This window comes from Centruroides vittatus, unplaced genomic scaffold, assembly GCF_030686945.1.
Source record: "Centruroides vittatus isolate TY-2023 unplaced genomic scaffold, ASM3068694v2 contig_425, whole genome shotgun sequence".
Lineage (NCBI taxonomy): Eukaryota > Metazoa > Arthropoda > Arachnida > Scorpiones > Buthidae > Centruroides > Centruroides vittatus.
This window is the reverse complement of record NW_027122231.1, coordinates 622,688-643,255: the sequence shown is the minus strand read 5'-3', so window position 1 is coordinate 643,255 and position 20,568 is coordinate 622,688. Positions and strand designations below refer to the sequence as shown.

Sequence of the window (20,568 nt, the reverse complement as noted above, 5' to 3'; positions counted from 1 at the left end):
AAGTCTGTAGTTACTTGACATTGTTTTTAAGTCAAACTACAGATTTTTGTCACACATTCTTTGCACATGATAGGCTATGGCATGAATGGTGTAGTGGCATGAATGGGCATAAATGAATAAGAGGAGGGATGGAAGGAAATAAAATGAGTTTGTTTATATCTTGCATTTTTAGAAAAAAAATTTTTTTAAATGCAATATATAAGTTTTTAACTTAAAAATTATTTTTTTTTAGTCATTGTTTCTGTTTTGATAGTATTAGTATCTGTCTGTTTCTGTGTATTTGTAAAATAAACTTCCAAATTAGTAGCTTAAATTGAATTAGTAATGAATTTTAAAATAGCAAGTTTTATTGGTAAAACAAATTTTTAAGTTTTTAATGTTAACTTATTCTGTTTCTGTAATCCATCCAACAAAGCTTTATTAAAATAAGATTATAAAATAAATTTACAAATATGTGTGGAAGTAAAAAATTCTTTAAATTTAGGAGATGGATTAGTGATTTTTGACAGATTCTTGAGCAGAAATTTGATTAAGATATAAAAATTATACTTAAAAATTCATAATTTCTTATTCTAATGTACTATATATTTTAAAACATTACTATTTAAAGTACAAAATACTTTAAAACATTACTTTATCAGTTATTAAAGAGATTTGTGAACAAAAAATTTTATATAACAATAAGTCATATTTTTAATTTTGTTAAAAAAATACATTTAAATTCATTTATTATGACCAATAGTTATAAAATTCATGTAAAAAGCAAAAAGTATGTTTTCAAATTTTATATTATTGTGATTAAAGTTTATACATCAAAATAAGCCTTAAAAATCATGCAGAAATAAATATAAAAATTTTATAAAAATTAAGTTATATTAGATTTTTAAAAAATTGTTACTTGTGATATTTTAGAAATACAGTATAAAAAAAACTAATTGTTTCTATAAATATATAATCTTAAAAAATATTATTTCATAATATACAAATTTTAAATAATTTTTATTAGCGTATTGATATTTTTATTTTTTGATATAAATAATTATATATATATATATAAGTAAAATTGTCTTATTTTGATTTATTAAAAAGAAATTTGTTCTAGAATTTTTAAAGCTTTTTAATTTTTTAACATAGGTATTGCTTAAAAAAGTTTTCAATAAATTACTTCAAAATTATAGAAACGTTTAATAATTTAAATTTTTATTATTTCTTTATTAAAAAAAATAGTGAAATAGCAACTTTCAAGTTCTTATTAATCAAAATAACTATTTTTCTATAGCTACCAGGTGGTAATAATTGGAGGTGTTCCTCAAAAGTGCCATTCACCAGGAAGAGATATTAAAAAATTACAAGTAAAAATAATCTGTGTAATCTGAATAAATTAAAATTTTTTTCATATAAATAATAACAACTTATTTAAATTATAGTCTCCTCCACTGAAAAAAAGATCGCACGTAACTGGAAAATTTTGTATGTAAATTAATTTTTAATTTGTTTTAATTTTTAGAATTCTTGGTATACTTATTTAATACCTGTTGTTTTGTGCAGCAAATAGACGTATCTCTTGCAAAGATTTAGGTAAAGGTGATTGTCAGGGTTGGTTGTATAAGCGAAAAATGCACAAAAGCTTTCTAACTGGAGCACGCTGGACAAAACGTTGGGTTGTTCTGAAAAATCATAATCTGTTTTCCTATCATAATAAAGATGTAAGAATTTTATTTTAATACTCATAAAAATAAATTCTTTTTTAACACTAAACAAAAATATGATATGTTAAAAGTACAATATTTTTCTAATGCTTGATAGCAATAAGGTTTATATTATACACCATTACAAGCTTTGTACGAGGGCTGTTTGGAAAGTTCACGGCCTTGCCTATATGCGGCACTGCGATCAATTTAATTTTTGGCGGGAATAATTCAGTCATCTTTGCTAAAGATAAGATACGAATTTCCGCTTGATTTGTCGTAAAGTTTTTCCACAACAGCTTATCAGATAGTCAGTGTGCACATGCTTTGTCAAAAATGGAGAAGACTGAGACTCGTGCGGTCATAAAATACCTGACGAAAAAAGGTTGACCCCATCTCAAATCAAAGCTGACATGGATGAAGTTTTGGGAGAGTCTGCTCCTTCGTACACCACTGTGAAAAAACAGACAGCCCTTTTTAAATCTGGCAGAGAGAGTGTGGAAGATGACCCTCGCAGCTGACGGCCGTCAACTGCTGTCACTGAAGAACATATCGACAAAGTTCATGATTTGGTGTTAGCAGATCGCCGTTTGAAAACGTGTGAGATAGCTGAGACAACAGGCATCTCTGTCGACCGAGTGCACCACATCCTAACCGAAAATTTGGGTATGACGAAGGTCTCAGCAAGACAGGTGCCACGTTTGCTGACCACCGAGCAAAAACGTGTTCGCACTTTGATGTCAAAGGAGTGTTTGGACTTCTATCACAAAAACCCATGGGATTTCTTGCGTCAGTTTGTGACTACTGACGAAACCTGGATCCACTACTACACTCCTGAAACAAAAGAACAGTCAAAGCAATAGAAACATCACAGTTCGCCACCACCAAAGAAGGCAAAGACAGTTTCATCAGCGGGGAAAGTGATGGCCTCAGTTTTTGGGATGCTAAAGGAATCATCTTTATTGACTACCTAGAAAGAGGAAAGACCATCAATGCTGTCTATTACTGTGAACTTTTGGAAAAACTGAAGAAAGAAATCGAAGAAAAGAGGTCACACTTGACGAAGAAAAAGATTCTGTTCCACCACGATAATGCACCTGCACATTCCGCCAGAATCACTGAACAAAAGATAAATGAACTTCGCTTCCAATTAGTTCCACATCCACCGTACTCACGTAATTTGGCCCCCGTGACTTCCATCTTTTTCCAAACCTAAAAAAATTTGGAAAAAGATGGAAGTCACGGGGGCCAAATTACGTGAGTACGGTGGATGTGGAACTAATTGGAAGCGAAGTTCATTTATCTTTTGTTCAGTGATTCTGGCGGAATGTGCAGGTGCATTATCGTGGTGGAACAGAATCTTTTTCTTCGTTCAAGTGTGACCTCTTTTCTTCGATTTCTTTCTTCAGTTTTTCCAAAAGTTCACAGTTTTTCCAAAAGTTCTTGGCTGGAAGGAGATTCCACTCAAATGACGAAGTCATCTGTGAAGTGAATGAGTATTTTGCACACCTTGACAAATCGACCTATTGTGATGGCATAAAAAAGCTAGAACGTCGCTGGAATAAGTGTATTGCTAACAAAGGAGACTACATTGAAAAATAAAAAAAGTTTTAACATTATTTTGTTTGTTGTTCTATTTGAGGCCACTAACTTTCCAAACAGCCCTCATAATTAATACTCAAAAAGTTTACTATCTGTTTTAATTATTAAATAATAATAAGTCAAAACCTGTAGGTTTAATTCATTTCAATTATTATATTTCTCCAAATTTAGGTGCTGTCAAATCTTAGTTGTAATCTAGAATGTTTAAGTCAGATGTGAGAAGAATATTTTTAATTATAATAGAATCCACAAGACAACAGAACACTATTAATATAAAATAAAATAATGACTAAAATTTACTGAATTTATGCTAATGCTTCTACTTATTCTGCTGTTTTGGAACCTGCAACTCTTTGACTTTGCTTTCATTTTTAGAAATAGATAAAAATCTATAGAACACAAGAATAGCGGAGTAAGGAGGTTGAGGAAACATTATTATACCCTCTTAGTTAGACATTTGTTTACAATGACGTGTATCTGCACATGTTGTTCCTGATCAATGAATATTGCACAAATAGTTTTCTAAATGTATTCAATACATTTAGAAAACTATTTGTACTGTACATGTGGTATTTACACATTTAATTAATTTTTTTATCTAATGTTCTAGAATTTGATAGTTTACATACAGGTATACCTCGAGTTACGTTGTTCTTGATTATACATTGTTTGTCAAAAAAGTATATGGAAAAATAAAAATCAAGTTTAAGTCATTTTATTCAACTTTACGTCCATCCTCCACAAATATTGCAGTCATAATATCACTAGAAAAGCATTAAAAGCATATAAAATCATATTAACATATGTACATTAACAGTAAATGTTAATATAATCATCATAAATCCTAGAGAAGGAAACATAAAAACATCTGTGTTTCTGTGTTGTCGTCTTATTTAGTGGTCTTTAAGTGCTCATTATTGGCATTTTCCACCATAGTTTTGACTTAAGTCGTAACTACACAAGTAAATTTGACTTACATCGCCTCTCCTGGAACCAATTACCAATGTAAGATGAGGTATACCTGTAGTAGGAACCTGAGGATGACTAAGTTAACTAAAAATATTTATTTTCCAGTATGTAATATGCACATTAACAAATATTTAGTTAATTTCATTCAGGTGTTTTCTATATTAGTTCTTTAGAGAAGATTGAAAGAACAAATTTGCTTAAGTGAAATCATTAAAGATGAATTATTGAAATCTAATTTATCAATTTTTAAAAAGTATAAAAATATTATGAATATACAAAGAAAAAACTTTGCTTCTATTTTCTTATCTGTCATTTTAACACACCAGCGGTAGTCCCCAAAGAATTCTTCCATACTTAAATTTATTATTTTGTGAATTTTAATTTTGGCAAGAACACAGAGGATGCTGATTCTTATTTTGCATTTTATTGTGGAGGCAGAACCTCAAAGAAAGGGTTGTCTCCATGTGTGTGAATTCTTTGTGGACTATCGCTGGTGTGTTAAAATGACAGATTAGAAAACGGAAGCAAGCACAAGTTTTTTATTTGTATATTCATAATATTTTTAGATTTTTTAAAACTTGGCCAATTTTTAACTGTTTACTGTAATTTATCAATAAATATTAATATTACTTAGTTAAATAATATGATCTAAAAAAATTCATTATGCCATTGATAATTAAAAATGAATGTGTAATACTTAAACTTTAATACTTTTGATTTGTATTGTACCCTGGAATTTGTATTATTAAAGTTTATATAATAGTCAGATACAGTAAATATGATTTAAATTATGAATTCGTTTATTACATTTTATCTGAAATCCTTTTTTAAAACCAAATTTTATATCAATATTACACAATAAAATCTATTAATTTTTCATTTTATTTAGGATCCTAGAGCAGAATCTCTCATTTATCTTCCTGGATTCACTGTTTCACCAGCCACTGAATGCAAATCAAAAAAATAGTAAGAAAATTTTTAGTTTATTGTTCTTACTGAATATGATTATTAATTTTATTAACGGTTATAAAATTGCTTTATGTACCTTTGACATAATACCTGTTTGTGTTTTTAAAAAATCTTTTAATAATTATAATCTCAGACTTTTTAATTATAGATTTAATAGTTAATTGTTATATGATTATTTATTACACTAATATTTATTAACTAATATTTGTTTTATGACCACTGTCAAAAAACTGTCTTCCTATAAATTCTAATAGAGTAAACCCTCAATTTAACAGATAAAATATTCCTGTCCAATAGGAAAAATTTTAAATCTTTTTATTCATGAATAGTATGTGCTAAAAGGCTAGATTAAAAAGTCAGTGACAATAAAGTACTCAGTGTACATTATAATAATAGTTTATTTATACTTATACATTATAATAACATTTTAATACATCTTGCATGTTTTAAGTTCATTATTGATACATATTTTAAAACAAATTTAACTTAACAAACTTTCAGCAATAAGGATGCCCCTGTCCCCAATTAGTCTATTAAATTGAAGGTTTACTGTATAATATTTTTTTCAGTAGAAATAATACTGTTAATATATGGTATAATTATAAGATTTTATGTATTAGATCGATATTTGCTGTTATAGCAGTGTTTCAACCTATGACACATTGATTTAGAACTGTATGATTAAAATGAACTTTGATCATAAGTCAAAGAACATCTGTATTGCTTTTGTTTAATGTTGTAGTGATAAGTGTTTTTATATTATTAATTCTCATGAAAGTATTGATTATATTTCAACGATATACCATTTGATTAATATCTGTCTTTTCAGAGATTCTAATATAAATAGTGTTATTTCTACTTCACTTCATTTTGATTCATTATTTAAAACTTTTTTTACACAGCATATTATATTTGTCTAGAAAGTCTCTGTTAAAATCCTAATTTCTAAATGATGCTATATGCTGAACTTTCCAAATAATTATTATTATTATTATTATTATGGGTTTTGTGAGTTACTCAGTTGACATTGGTGGCTATGTTCTATGCTGAACCAGAGTCAACATATAGTAACCAAAACAAGACCAAAATTAAATAACTGTGTCAGTGTGTGTGTCTGTATTCAGGAATTTCCTAACAATATGACATGTATTCAATATAGTGGCCTTCTGTAGTGAGATGTGTTTCTATTCAATTGTAATATGCCCAGGCTTTTGTGTAGTATGTGTGGTATCACACCTGTAAAAGAGAGAACAACAGATACAATAAGCACCCTATCCATCCTTCACAGATGCCTTATTTCCTGGACAAGTTTTGTGTACTTGCTAATTTTTTCAGCGAATGTGTTTTGTATATTGTGAGTGTTTGGAATGGATATGTCTATAATGTATGTGATTTTATTGTGTTTGTTAATGAGTGTGATGTCTGGTCTGTTGTGGTAAATTGTCTTATCTGTGCTTGACTTTCCAATACACCAGGTTGAATATATATTGACTGTTTTATCTGTGATTATGGCTCTGTCATAGTACATTTTGTGCTTGTTGTTTTCCAATACTGTCTGTGGAATGTATTTGTAGTATGGTTTGTGGATGTCTAATAATTCGTGTTTGTTTGCAAGCTCTTGGTGTATTATATTTGCTAACTGTTGTTGTTATTATTATTATTAATAGATATGCTGCCAAAAGATTTCAGCTTATATTTTTTCTCATTTTTTATTTTGTTTTCCATCTTTACTTTTTATATTTTAAATACTGAGAATTAATTTATAAATGATATTACTGAATCATATAATCAACATAAGTGTAATAAGAAAAACAATAAAAATAGATAATTTTTTGATTTACTCAAACTGATCTACAGCATTTTAAAAAAGAAAGTCTTTTTTTTCTCTCTCATTTTTTAAAGTTTGTGATGTGATGATTTGATAATTTTTTATTTTTAAAAAAATGTATATGTACGTATTTATATAGTTGTTCCATCTGGAAAATTAAAATAATCAGAAAAATGTGTTTTTATATAGAATCATTTGGTTTTGTTTTTAATTTCATTAAATTATTTCATTAAAAAATGATTATATTTTGTTTTAGTTTAAATTAAATTTGGTTAAATTTTATTTCATTTTTGTTTTAAATTATGAATATTTAATTTTTAATTTTTTCCTTTAAGTTCCTTTAAATTGCATCATCCAGGTACAACTTTTTATTTTGCTACAGATTCACAAGAAGATATGACTAAGTATGTTTTGCATTATTTAGTTTATTCAGATATAAAAATATTAAATAACTATAATATAAATATTAATCTCATTTTTAAAAATAACTCGTTTGTTAGATGGATGAATAAAATGGGTTTAGCCGCAATTTCTTATGATGCCACATTGGATGAAACAACAAGTGGTTTTACTAAAGTTGAAAGAATTGGAGGAATAGAAAGTAAATAGTTTGAATAATTTTCTTACTTTAAATAATTTAACATAATTAATAAAACAACAAACTGTTTCAGATGCTTATTATAGTGAAACTGAAGATGAAAGTGAAGACAGTAGTCCTCTTGGCTCTACTTATTTATGTAGCCATGAAATTTCACCTTGTTCTACTTTATCAGGAAATTCAAAGGCAAATTATTATTATGAGTATTTGCAAGATGATAGTGTTCATCAATCAATGATGTCCCTACACAATTATTCAGTTATAGATGGCCAACAGCCAAAGCATCGCCATTCAAAGCAAACAAGAGGTTCTATTAACAAACAAACTAAATATTCTAATATTTGTTTAAGTAAATGTGAAGGTTTGCAGACAGAAAAGGATGATGAATTAAAATACATCCAGACTTTCCGTTCGGGTTATATGAGATCACTCAGTTGTACGGATGCTTCATCTCATTATATTCAACGTCTTCATAGTTCTGAAAAGCATGCTCAACATCCTTCATCAACATTTCAGTTTCCTCGTAAAATGAGTTATCAGGAAGTATCCAGTGGTACATCATTTGGGAATGAAGAAAAATATATAAATTCAAAAGCTCATCGTCTTTCTGGTCAGTGGTCTAATTTAGAAGACAAATTACAAGATTTTTCTACGGGTTCCTTAGGAAGACAGAGAGTTATGGTTAAAGAAATAACTCCTGGACTTGTGGCAAGAATGACGGGTTCATATAATAATCTAAGTCAAAACCAAATACAAACTGCAACGGCTGAAAGAAAAAAATCTAAAGAACATTCTGCTCCCATTCCAGGTTATGTAGCTAAATTATCTGGATCTTTTGACCAATTAGCTAAATGTGGACAAAAATTTCCAAAAAATTCACTTGAGAAAAATAAAGAAATAATTCCAGAAAAAATCAAAGAGAATAATATAAAAAATAGTAGTTCTGATCAAAACAGTAGTAATGAAGAAACTAAATCAGAAAAATTTGTTAGTATGTTAGATAAAGAGTATCATAGGCTATATGGAAAGAAAAAGCCATCTACTATATCTGTTCAACCTGGTTTAAACAATGATAAACAGCCAAGGAAACTTGTTAAAGAGCAGAATGGTAGTAGCAGCAGCAGTGGTAGTGTTAATACAAATAATAATAAATCTGTGAAGTCTTCAATTCCTATTTATAACAGATCATTTTCAAAGCCATTAAATGAGCATAATTTAGATAATACTAATAAACAAAAAATTACAAATTTAGTTTATGATAAAGATCCTATACCACATTTATCACCAAATGAATCTTCTCAAAGTATTCCTTTAAACTTGTATACTAAAAATAAAAGTGGTCCAGAATATTTTCAGTTTGATCAAATACCTTCAAGTCACAATTCAAAATTCTCTTCAGATAAATTATCATCACCTCAAATTGCTGAAGTAAGCGCAAATAATGGATTACGACGAACATCAAAAGAAAGTCTCTCAGAAGTTGGTGATCATCCTTCATCTAAATCATCATTTAAGTTTTTTGGTTCTCCTAAATTCATGAAAAAATTTACTTCACCTAAACCTCAGAAAAAACACAATTTCAAAAATAAATTCACTAAATCAGAAGAACGATTTGGATCTCCTCTCTCTGAAAGAAAATTTTTAGGCTCACCAAAACTTGCACGTGCAATTTTTGGTTCTCCGAAATGTGAGCAGAAAACAGTCACAATGTCATCAGCTGCTGTGCAGACAGAAAAAACTTTTAATTCATCTTGTCAAACCGACAATCCTCCAAAACCACTAAGGACGCAAAAAAATGATGAGTCGCATCAGGAAATAGCTGACGAATGTTTAAAAACTAGTAGTAATAGTAGTCTTAACAGTAGTGCTTCTGGTAGTGCCATTTCGTCTACCGGAAGTTCACATTATTATGTTGAAACAAGAATTCGTCCACAGATTACAATCAGTTTACCTCTAGTAACAGAAAGCAACAATGACGACAGACCGCCTACTCCAGAAACTCCACGCACACCTAAACCCACTATGGGGATAGCAATGATTGGAAAAAGACGTACCCCCAGTATCAGTAATGAAGGAATTAGAACAGGAAAGAGTAATGAACAAATAAAAGATGATATCACACAGTATGAAAGAAATGAAATCACTTTTGATATTAACAAAGATCAAGGTAAATGGTTTTAATGAATGCATGAATATCAATATTTATTCATGTGTTTTAATTTTAGAGTAACAATATAATTTATATTAAAAATTTTAATACAGTTTAATTTTAATCCATCTAAATTGAATCAAAGGAAATAACATCACATTATTCATGAAACAAAATGATTCTTTAATTTTAAATTACTTATGCTTTCAACAAGAAAAGCTTCAATTAAAGTTGCAAACAAAAATGAATTTGAACAATTGCATTCAGATGCCAACTTAAATTTTAAATAAAGATATATAAAATATTTGTAATACTAGCATTTATTCATTCTCTTTATATTATGTTGGAGAGAACTATATTTCTGTCAGACAAGAACAATGATAATTTTTTCTTGTCCCACTTTGGTTAGTGATGTTGTTCTCTGATATTTTATATGCCTTTGGCATTCTGTAATATTCATGATTAAATTTCTCTCTTATGCTCTAATATAAAGTAAGGGTCTGCTTCCTGGTTTTTCTATATATTCCTGTTCTCTCCTTGTACTTCCATCTGTCCTTACTGTTGCAAAATAACCTACAGAAAGTGGACAGGGATGTTACTAGTAACAGGAAAGGTAGGTTTATTGAATTTCCTCCATTTTTGTCTCAGACTTTAATTGAAGCAGCTTTTCTTGCTGAAAGTGAAGGTACTTTAATTAAAATATCCTTTTGTATCACAGATAATGTGATGTTATTTCTTTTAACTCTCAGAAAATAATTGAATGAAAGTAAGAAAGTTATTTCAACTGTAGCCATCTAAATCAAACCTTGACAAAAACCTTTAATGTGCAGCCTTTTTTATTAACTTTTCAAATGTTTTCGGCTATTTGAATGATCTTCAGGAATAACAAATCAAATAATTCCGATTTTTATAAAACGAAATTTGTTTTGTAACGGTTTTAAACGTTTGAATTTTCTTAATGTCTAGTGTGCAAGCCCATAAATAAAAAATAACAATATATATGGGTTCTTGTACAAATATACACAAAAGTGATACATAAATATAATGCAAGAATAAATATATAAGTAAATAAAAACAGTAACACAGCTATGACTAATTCTTTAACCATTCATCCCTTTTTCATACAAAAATAATCAGATTATGCCCACTCTCCATGCCACTTAGACTTTACTCAATTCTCTAAAGTTTATTGCATGTCCTTTCTTGTTGGTCTTGTGTATTTGCCATGCTTCTGCATATTTAAGACGTCTCTTGTCCTGAATCTTTTGTATTACTTTAGCTCTTTCCCAATCTTCTATGACCTCTCTTGGATCTGCTATAATGTACGTTTCTAGTGCGGTGACTGGCTGCTCGTTCTGCATGTTCTTTTCATGATTTTTAAACCTTTCTTTTAATGACCTCCCTGTGGCTCCAATGTAGTAGAGCTCTTTTTGTCACCTTTCGTCTTGTACAGGTATTCTATAAATTCCTGCAATAAGGCTCTGGTCTATGTCTTCCTTGTCCATACATAGCATCTGGTATATTGTTGGATTCCTTTTAAAAATTATCTTTTTGTTTGTTGCTGCTCTTATTTGTTTGTAAATATTGCTTAGGGGTGCTATGTATTCCATGACAGTGTATTCTTCTATTCTTTCCCATTCATTATCTTCTATTCTTTTGTTACTAATGGCGTTTATGACATTCTGGTTGACTCTGATTTGCCTAGCTAGCTCTTTGATGTGCTCTAATTTTTTAACCTATCCAATGTTGAAATTCTTCTCCGTTGCCTGTGACGCCATGTTGAATTTTGTCGATGTTAAGCCTAACAAAAATTACACATTTTTTAAAAAAGTAATCATGGATATTTTATCGTCCGAAATTATTTTTTTTATTTTTCACAAACAAAATATATATTAATAAATATAAAAACAATTATATTTTGGAAGTTAATTTTAGTATAAAAATTATAACGACTAGCGACATCTAGTTCCAAAAACGTACTAATACTGTAACAAGACATCTTGGGTCAACCAGTTGAGGTCAGAGGTCATGACCCCGAGAATTGTCAGGAATAACACAGGACAGGTTAATTCTGTTTTGTACTTTGCTGCAGTGTGTGTATGCTCTCTTTATAAGTGCCCAAAACGCTGCTGGTTTATAACTTGCTGAGTCGTGGGAGGTCCATGGTATTAACAATGGGTTACAATTTGGCTTTCTGTAAACTTTTGTAGCAATTTTCCCTCCTTTCTCTACTTCTATTGCTATGTCTAGGAAATGTATAGTTTTATCATTCTCTTGTTCTAGCTCGAGCTCTAGGCTGAACTTATTGGAATTGACATCTCTGATAAATTGTTGTATGTCTGGTTTCTCTTTCCAGATAATCAAGACATCATTAACATAGCGTGCATATATTAAGACATGTACTGGTTTTCTCTAGTCTTTGGACCACCTTGCATAATGTACCAAATACAGGACTTCTGATTGCCACTCCTCTATGTTGTGTGTATGTTATTCCTTTAAAATTAAAGATTGACGAATATGTAGCAAGATGTGTCAGTTCCAATATCTGTTTTTTCATATTTTCCACATTTTTGATCTTGCTCATTAGGAAGTCTCTCAGGTAGCAAAAACATGGCTCTAGTTTGATTGAGGGGTTACTCCCCTCAATCAAACTAGAAAGCCTTGTTTTTGCCTCAAAAGCCTTGAAATCTGGTACCATCATGTAACCTCCTTTTAATTTCATATTTTTCAATTTCTGGAGCAATTCTAGCAGCTGTTTTATGCTGCAATTGTGTAGTGTGTGCATATTAATGAAGTTTTTGAGTAACTGTTCTAGGATTATTGTAGGTGAGCAGCATTTATCAACCACTGGTCTTATGCTTCTTTCTGGTTTGTGTGTCTTGGCAAATCTGAACAGTCTAGGAGCTGATGGAGAGGCAACTACTATCTTCTTCATTCCAAGCTCTTTTGCAAGAGTTGTGTTAGAAAAGTGTTTGACTCTTGCTTGTAACTGTTCCAGTGCATGTGGGTGAGCTGTCTTGCATTGTGTTTCTTTTATGTACTTTAATAAAAGCTCATTATAGATCTTTTTATTACCACCATGTCCTTCAATTTGTCAGCTCTTGTAAGTACCATATTATTTTGATTTATCCATTTTTTACTTTCTCTTATATTTTTCCATATTGTGTTACGGCCTGTTCTTGTACGTTCGTCTTCTATTTTAAATGCTGTTTTCCATCTGAATACTTCTTTCTTAAGTTCTCTTAGCCCTTCTAATGCTTGTTCTAGATCAGGGATGATCTTTTCTTATGTGAGCTTAGGCTGTGGTACAAATTTAGGGCCAAATTTGCAGACCTTGTTGATACGTAGTGGTGGTGTAATGTTATCCCAGCATATGATTGTGGGGGGCTTGCGGCCTTATTCTGCTCTGTTGATGCTTCTTTATCCATTGTTTTTGCATTATATTTTATTATGTAATATATTATTATATATTATCTTATATTGTTTATGTGTATATTTGTACAAGTAACCCATATATATTGTATTTTTTATTTACGGGCTTGCGCACTACACATCTAAGGAAATTCAAATGTTTCAAATCATTCCAAAACAAATTTTGTTTTATAGAAATTGGAATCATTCAATTTTTTATTCCTGAAGGTCATTCAAATGGCCGAAAACGTTTGAAAAGTTAATTAAGAAGCCTGCATATTAAAGGTTTTTGTCAAGGTTTGGTTGTTATTTAAGTTCAGTTACTATCAAGGTTTGGTTGTTATTTAAGTGCAGTTACTGAAGAGCCATTTAAATTGTTTTATTAATTTTTAATTAAAAGTTTATTATTCATAAGAAATATAATGGCAACATAACAGAATACTCTCAAACTTGCAGTTCTTATTGTTTATTTTTAATATTTAAAAATTTCCGTAGTTCCTATGTTTAATCAGAAAATAATTTTAAAAAATTTATACATACTTTATACACACATACTATACATACATACAAATTTATACATACTTTATATTTATACATACTTTTCTAAACTCTTATTGCTCTCTCATGTTATTTCTTTAATAATGAAATTTTTACTGTCTGTCGGCATTAAACGCTTCTGAAGTGTATTTTACATGTGTTCAAAAATGTTGAAGCATTGTAAATTTTAAAAAATGGTTAATACATCATAGCTCTTAATTGTTCTAGTAGAATGTTGTAAGATATTTATATTCTATTGTTCTTGCCTGAAGAAGATAATTTTAAATTTGTCAAAAGTACTTGTGCTTGTCATTCTCAATTATATATTAAAATCTAATTTAATGCTGACTGACAGTATAAATTTCTTTATTATTATGAGATATTGGCATACCATAAAAGTAAATTCTTGTGTATGTTATTTCTTTATAATCAATTTCATATTCATTATATTTTTCAGTTAATGAATATTGTAATTATTCAATTTTTAATGAATTATCATTTGAATACACACATTTATTTTCGTAACATATTCATTTGCTAGCATTTTATGAACATGTGGAATTACTAATAGACAAGGAATAAATTTATAACATTTAAACATTTTATTAAGAGAATGAATAAATTCATACTCCAATAAATTACATTCTGTTTAATATTTGCTACAAGACTGAATTGATCTTTAAAAACTATATTTGTGTAACAATTTGAATGGTTAGAAAATTTATCATAAATAAAAACTGAACACTGTTTTTAGCAACATGTAATTTTTATTGATTAAAAATGATATAAACTGTGTGTTCAATTTTATGTAAGATAGTAAACTTCTTGAAGCTAAACTCAGTTAAGTCATCGGCCAAAGAAGTGACAAAGAGTATAGCTAGACAACATCCATACAAAACTCTCGTTCATTATTAACAAGATACAATTATTTATCTAAATTGGCAATGATCCATTCAGATTCTCATCATCACTCAACACTTTCAATGAAGTAAAATGTCGACGAACCCTATATAAAAACTAGTTTAGTGTTGTGGTTTTTGATTAAAAAGCAACTCAGAGTTTAGGAACTCTGAGAATTTTTTTATTCATCTTATTCTATTTCTGTTGAGAGCAGAATAGATTCTGGCAAATCACATACAAAAGAATGCTATTTGGTAACTGGCATTTTTATTAGGATGATGCAAGCAAGTTATCTACCATGTTAGGCTTGGATTTGGCTGGCAGACTACAGCATTGTATGAACCAGGATGATCCAGCCAGCAATGTGCCAAGATCTAATAAATAAAAAAATTTTTATTGTATTGATTTTGATACCACCATGATAGTTGGCATTGTAATTAAAAATATGTTGTTAATTTATTCATTTTGTATTTTTTGAATTGTTTTGTTATGAAATATTTTTGCTCATGTCATTTATTTGAAGCAGTTGAACAAAAACAGTTTTCATCAATATCCAAAGTATATATAAGAGGCAAATCAAAGTTATAACATGCATATTTCAACGAATGTAAAGGAATTTCAGACAAATTTTGTAACTGCTTTTGTGCTTTTATAATTATGAACAATTTTAATTTGATTGATTATGTTAACTATTATCGTATTCACATTTCATAAAGAATTCCAGAATATGACATAACAAACCAAATACTTTATTTTTTTTCAATACATTTCTGTAACAATTTTATAAATTTTATCTTTACATTGATTTATCATAAAAGGCTTTTTAAAACGAAAATTTTACAATATGGTAGCCAAGTTTTTACTTCAAATTTTACTTCTGATACAGAATATATTTTTATTTCATCTCTATTTTTTATGTTAATCATATTATGTGATTTGTATGGCAATTGCTAAAATGAGCAAATTACTAAAAACAAATCTTTAATTATTATTATTAATGCAAATCAAAGATTGGAATAGAAAATTGCTTGGTGCTAAATTTTGAACTAAATCTATTTAAGATCCTCACACTGGGAAAGTTTTTTGGTAACTTAGTCATAATAGTCATAATACTATCTGTTATTTTTAGGTTTGAATATTCAATCTTTGTTGTAAAGTTATTGTTACTGCATTATTTGTACTTGCAATCTAAGCACATAATCACTTCTAGAAAAGTATTTTCTTTCTTCAAGTCTCAAGGTCCATATAAATCTAATATAAATTTATCTGTGAAGGAGGCTAACCTTACTCGTGGCTGCCTTGCATAATGGGTTACCAGTTTTCACTTTGGATACTGATATTTACTATGCATTATTAAAAAAAAAATCAAATTTTCTAACTCTTCATAAATGACTAGAGAGAACTATTTTTTCAATAGATTTTTTAAGCCTAAAATTTTTGACTTTTTTTCAGTAACTTACATCACACAAGGAACTCTTATTGATATAGACTCTAATATTGGATGTGGTGTGCCTTTCAGGTCTTAATCACCCCTCTTCAGTCCTTATTTTCTATACAGATCTTATCAAAACAAATAATAGTTATAAATTACATCACACACGTGTGTTTACAGATATTTACAAAACAAATTTTTTCTATTTACATTAGCTGATTATTGAATACAAATTGAAATTAAAATTTGGGCAATTAACTAGATATATTATAAAAATTTGCTTAAAATAAAGGTGCTGTATAAAATGAAATTGAAGTAGTTAAAACCATTATAAAATTGTACAAATTTCACTGTGTGAAAATACATCACAGTGTATTATAACTGGATATGGGTGAGGGGGGGTTTGGATGGGATCTCCAGTGGACTGCCTGTCATGAAGTGGTTGCCAGATCTCACTAATAGATCATCATTTAAGTTAATTTTATACTTATTTATTTTATTAATTTCTAAATGTTCATATAATTATTTCAATATTTTTGATTGCAAATGGCATTCTCTCTGATCATTGCACAAATTATACTGATGTCTTTTCCACTTGTTTCTTTTGAAAATTCTAACTTCCAAACAGTTCTTATTTCCGAAAATAAAAAGACTATACAATAAAAGTCTTATTTCTTGAGGTGTGAGAAAGGGCAAAAGAAGTCTTATGGTGTAGTTGACCTTTATTTTGAGACTATTCATCATCATCAATATGCAAAACATGACAAATCTTCCCTCTGATGATGGCACAAGTAAAAATTATAAGTTAATATAAATTTGATAAAAGGGCCAGGACAGTAAATTTAAATTTACAAAAATAAAAGACTATACAATAAAAGTGTCTTCTTTAGTCCTTTCTCATATCTCAGTTTTTATTCCTGACTGGAAATATGTTCACTCTCACCTCAAGTATGTTGACTGGACACCTTTGAGCAGGGAAAGTATAACTTTGCATAAAAAGTTTCACATATACTTTAAATCTAAAGAACTTTTCTTCTTTTCTTCTGTAAAAAAAAGCTTAGTTTGATAAAATTCTAATTACCTTTGGAACTAACCTATAAGACAGTATTGGAAACAAACATTGGAAATAGTTTGGTAATCTTTGTAATTGTAGCTGCATAATATTCAAAAACAGTTCTATAAGCTCTGCTACAGAAATTTCATCTTTAATAATATTGTCCAGTCTTTGACTTCTGGTCTACATACTGCTTGGAGATAATCCCTAAATTTACTAACAAAATAAAGGTGCAACTTTTCCATTAATTCTAATACTATTCTAAATAATGCAGTTTACTCTATCTTGATTTTAAAGCATTTTTCATCCAATAATAATTTGCAATTGAAACTTGACAATTTAATAATGTAGCATTCTTGGAAAAAGAGAAAATATCATTACAAATATGATTCAATCCAAAAACTTGACATTTCCTGGATCTGATGGTATTTCTGTAGTTCTTTATCACAACATTGCACTTCTTGCCACCATTATGTTTTCTTTGCTGTCTTTAGATTAAATGTACAAAATTGTTTCATTCCTTTTAGCAGTACTTTTGTTATTGCCATTATAAAAGAGACTATTCTTACCACTAATCACTATTTCCTCGACCGTACTTAATATCTTCAAAGCTTGCCTCTATAATTTACTGTACCCTTATATCTTTTTACCTTCATCCAGCTCAACATTATTGTTTAAAAAAATAAGTCAAAACATTTAATATAAGCAATACTCATAATTATAATTATTTGCTTTTTGTCCTATATTGTAATTAATATTCTTAACCAGTTTCCTTTCAAATATGTTCCATTTATTTGTTTATTTCTGTTCCCACGATAAATAACAATTACACAATTTCTTGTAAGTCTATTTTATGAGCTTTTACTTTTTTATAGTTTCAGTCTTTCAAAGACTTAAGTTACCGTTTATCCATCTGCTTCAACTGTTTCTAGATTACAGAAAACATGAAATGTCTCTTAATGTTTTCTTTATGAATTAGCCACTAGGCTCCTATCTAAAGTTGAAAAGTATCTTGCAATAATTATTTTAATTTTCATTTGTTGGGAATTCTTTCAGGAAGTTGTGCTGCCTTACACATATTATTTGTATATTATAAATAAATTAGTAACCTTTATTTAATATTTCAACAATTATCATTTGAGTCTGTCTGTTGGAACTTACATTTTCTTTGAATAATGACAGTGAAGTATTCCAAATACAAACAATTTTTTTACAGAATCAATCACTTTTGTGGGTCAAAATTAGACACTGCAGCAGCATTTTGTACAATCATAAAAACAATAATTTGAAGTGTGATGTTTGCAAATTCCTTTCTTATATTTACATAGTATGATTATAATAAATGTGATGTGATTTAGCATCAATTGTCAATGTAAACATCATTTAATAACTGTCATGAATAAAATACATTGTGAGAGAATAGAAAACTAACATTAATATATACTGTGATTGACATCAACTTAAAAATTAAATACAGGGTGGGCCAACGAAAACGAAATGGCAGAATTATCGTGTTCGTCCAAGCAAATCGCTTGGACAGGTCAATTTTATTCTCAAGGGGGACATCTTTTCAAATAAAGTTTTTGCGATTCTGAATACAACAGACAACAAAAAAATTTTTAAAAAACTCATTTATTTTTTATTAACTAAACAAACATTTATTTCAAATAAAGTAACAAACATAAGAAAGAGTTATCAAGTATTCACTAAATGTTCGAAATGAGCATCACTAGCCTCCATACAATAATACAAATTGTACTCAAAACGGTTTCTTACACTTCGGAAAATTTCAGGTGTTATTTGACAACACTCGTCTATAATTCTTTGTCGCAAATCTTCGAGAGATCCTGGTTTGGTTGCATAGATCTTACTTTTTAAATGTCCCCAAAGAAAAAAATCAAGAGGACTAAGATCTGGGGATCTAGCCGGCCATCCTAAAGGACTTTTACGTCCGATCCAATGCCCAGAAAAAGCCGTGTTCAAAAACTCTGTAACTGGTCTTGCATAATGGGGGGGTCTCCATCTTGATTGGAAAGTAAGGAGGTCTTCTAAGTATCGGTCGTCATGTTCGACGATATCAACAAGTAATGGATGTACTGTACAGTACAACACTTTCAAGTAAATCTAAATAACTTTCTCCTGTTTGATTACCATCTAGGAAAATGGGGCCAAGTAGTTGATCTCCAAAGATTCCGGCCCACACATTTAGCCTTTGCGGAGTTTGGCTATGAACTTCATGAAATATGCTTGGGATATTATGAAGATGGGTAAAGACTTCAGTCTTTACCCATCTTCACTCTCATTAGGAACATAACACTTTCACTGCAAATAGAATGTAACACACCTTTATGTTAAAGTATAGAAAAATAATTATAAAAATTGTACCAATTTATAACATCACTGAAGAGGGGTTGGGAGATAAACCAAACGAAATGCATTTGAATAAATAAACAAAAGTTTCTCTAACCATTGCTGTTTGATCATCTACCAGTATCATTATTTGGATTACAAAGACGGTACACACAGATTTTTTTTATGTTTGTTAATAGTTTGTGAAACTTTTTTTCCAATTATGTTTGTTTAGACCTTTTAAAATTTTTTGTTGTCTGTTGTATTCAGAATCGCAAAAACTTTATGGCAAAAGATGTCCCCGTTGAAAATAAAATCGACCTGTCCGAGCGATTTGCTTGGATGAACATGATAACTCTGCTGTTTCGTTTTTGCTGGCCCACCCTGTATATTGATTTGTTCATATCAAGTTAATAGTATTTTAGTATATTAATTTTCAGAGAATAGGCAAAATAAATTTTCCTTTATTTATAGTCGTCTACGTGGTCGTTATTTATTAATAGGACCTTGTACTGGTGTATTGGCACAGTAATGAGAGTTAATTCAAGAAAATTTCTTTATTTTATCACCTGTAGTAGCGATATCCGTACACATTTTACACGTGTTTCGGGCTAGCATGCCCCTCATCAGCAGTATTACCACTATGCACTATAATTAACAATAAAACATATAAGTTACAATAAAATCTAAAATATTCCAAAAAATTAATAAAATACAATTTAAAACCTACTATAAATACATATCCCAATTCCGAGTATGAATAGATGTTTCTCGTTTTACAATTACAGATATTGTGTAAATACGTACTCCAATTTAAGTTGGAGTACGTATTTACACAATATCTGTAATTGTAAAACGAGAAACATCTATTCATACTCGGAATTGGGATATGTATTTATAGTAGGTTTTAAATTGTATTTTATTAATTTTTTGGAATATTTTAGATTTTATTGTAACTTATATGTTTTATTGTTAATTATAGTGCATAGTGGTAATACTGCTGATGAGGGGCATGCTAGCCCGAAACACGTGTAAAATGTGTACGGATATCGCTACTACAGGTGATAAAATAAAGAAATTTT

The 20,568-nt window shown here is 29.3% G+C and overlaps 1 protein-coding gene across 2 annotated transcripts in view; it reads left to right on the top strand.

Moving 5' to 3' along the window:
- Positions 1-20,568, top strand: part of LOC136976800 (uncharacterized) — a 59,185-nt gene that overhangs the window by 37,437 nt on the left and 1,180 nt on the right. For both annotated transcript variants that reach the window (XM_067272170.1, XM_067272171.1), the window contains exons 13-19: positions 1,280-1,352; positions 1,428-1,470; positions 1,549-1,706; positions 5,149-5,225; positions 7,392-7,460; positions 7,557-7,657; positions 7,728-9,821. In XM_067272170.1, coding sequence (XP_067128271.1) covers positions 1,280-1,352; positions 1,428-1,470; positions 1,549-1,706; positions 5,149-5,225; positions 7,392-7,460; positions 7,557-7,657; positions 7,728-9,821 — 2,615 coding nt within the window. The remainder of the gene's footprint in view (positions 1-1,279; positions 1,353-1,427; positions 1,471-1,548; positions 1,707-5,148; positions 5,226-7,391; positions 7,461-7,556; positions 7,658-7,727; positions 9,822-20,568) is intronic.